General features: G+C 42.4%; 1 protein-coding gene across 3 annotated transcripts in view; it reads left to right on the top strand.

Annotated features, from left to right (window-relative positions):
• The window catches only part of yrk (Yes-related kinase), a 23,693-nt gene that overhangs the window by 11,716 nt on the left and 10,746 nt on the right, over nucleotides 1–1,231 (top strand). For all 3 annotated transcript variants that reach the window (XM_019859688.1, XM_019859703.1, XM_019859694.1), the window contains one exon: nucleotides 478–633. In XM_019859688.1, the coding sequence (XP_019715247.1) occupies nucleotides 478–633 (156 nt within the window). The remainder of the gene's footprint in view (nucleotides 1–477; nucleotides 634–1,231) is intronic.

Below are 1,231 nucleotides of genomic sequence, written 5' to 3'. Positions count from 1 at the left end.
GATTAAAAAGCGGGGCAACGGCCAGTTTGGAGAAGTGTGGATGGGTAGGCCGCAAGGAGGGGCGGGGGGGGGTCTTGCGCCAGGCAGGGAAAGGAAGGGGAAGGAGGGCTCGGGGGGAGGGAGGCGGGGGTTGCCGAGGGTCTCAGTGGAAGCACACCTGGACCAAAACAAAAATAAGGAAAAAAATATGGGCATCCATATACATTAGGGGTGTGCATCTGCCTCTCTGATTCTGTTCGATTGAGGCATTTATATATATTTTTTAAATCAAAAAATGTTTTTCAATTCAGTTAGTATTCGTTACACCCCTAATCCTTAATTAAAATGACTTGAGAAAATCCAGGCGTGCACAACGAGACCCTTGCCCTCCCTCGCCATCGCATGCGCACGTACCATTTTCCTCTCACCGCCCATCTCTCTCACTCTTCCTCCCATCCCTCATTCACTCCATCACTCCATGCATCCCTCCATCCCAAGACACTAACGACGGGCTGTGTTACTACCTGACCAAGGCCTGTCCCAATTGCACGCCGCTCACCATGGGCCTGGGCCGGGATGCCTGGGAGGTGCCCCGGTCCATGTTGTCCCTGCAGAGGAAGCTGGGACATGGCTGCTTTGGGGACGTGTGGATGGGTGAGACTCTGCAAAAAATATATATATATATTAATAATAATAATAAATAAAGTGTAGTTGTTCCATTTTCTCATTGGCTTGGTCCTATGCAAAAGGCCAACACTGGTTTTGTTGTATAAATTACTGATTTTCAGAGAAGCCAAATTATAATATCGTCAGATAAGTGGGATAAATATACTGAACGTTCAGTTAAGTGAGTCCTTTATAAGAAAAGACGACAAACTAAATTGGTACTCTGACAAGATTTCGAGATCCTCAGACAATTTTTTTAGGTTGACTGTAAAACTAAACATGAAAAAAAGAGAATTAGAAACGTATTTAATCAAACCACATATACAAGTCTGCTCGCGTAACGCTTGTACACGATGCAAAATTAATAGCCTCTGTTACACTGCCCCCTGGTGGCCAAGACACGCACACCACAAACAAAACCCATTGAAACAATGAATGACATGATGAGGAAAAAAAAAAGTTAAATTGATTACAATTACCTTTTTGATCAGATTACTTGTTTTTTTAATACTAAAAAAATACATGAACATGTTTAAAATGTATTAATTCGAAAACATTTTTTCAATTATCATGCAGTATTCTTATT

The sequence above is a fragment of the Hippocampus comes genome, unplaced genomic scaffold, assembly GCF_001891065.2.
Source record: "Hippocampus comes isolate QL1 unplaced genomic scaffold, H_comes_QL1_v1.1 scaffold148, whole genome shotgun sequence".
NCBI lineage: Eukaryota > Metazoa > Chordata > Actinopteri > Syngnathiformes > Syngnathidae > Hippocampus > Hippocampus comes.
This window is presented reverse-complemented; position numbering and strand designations above follow the sequence as displayed.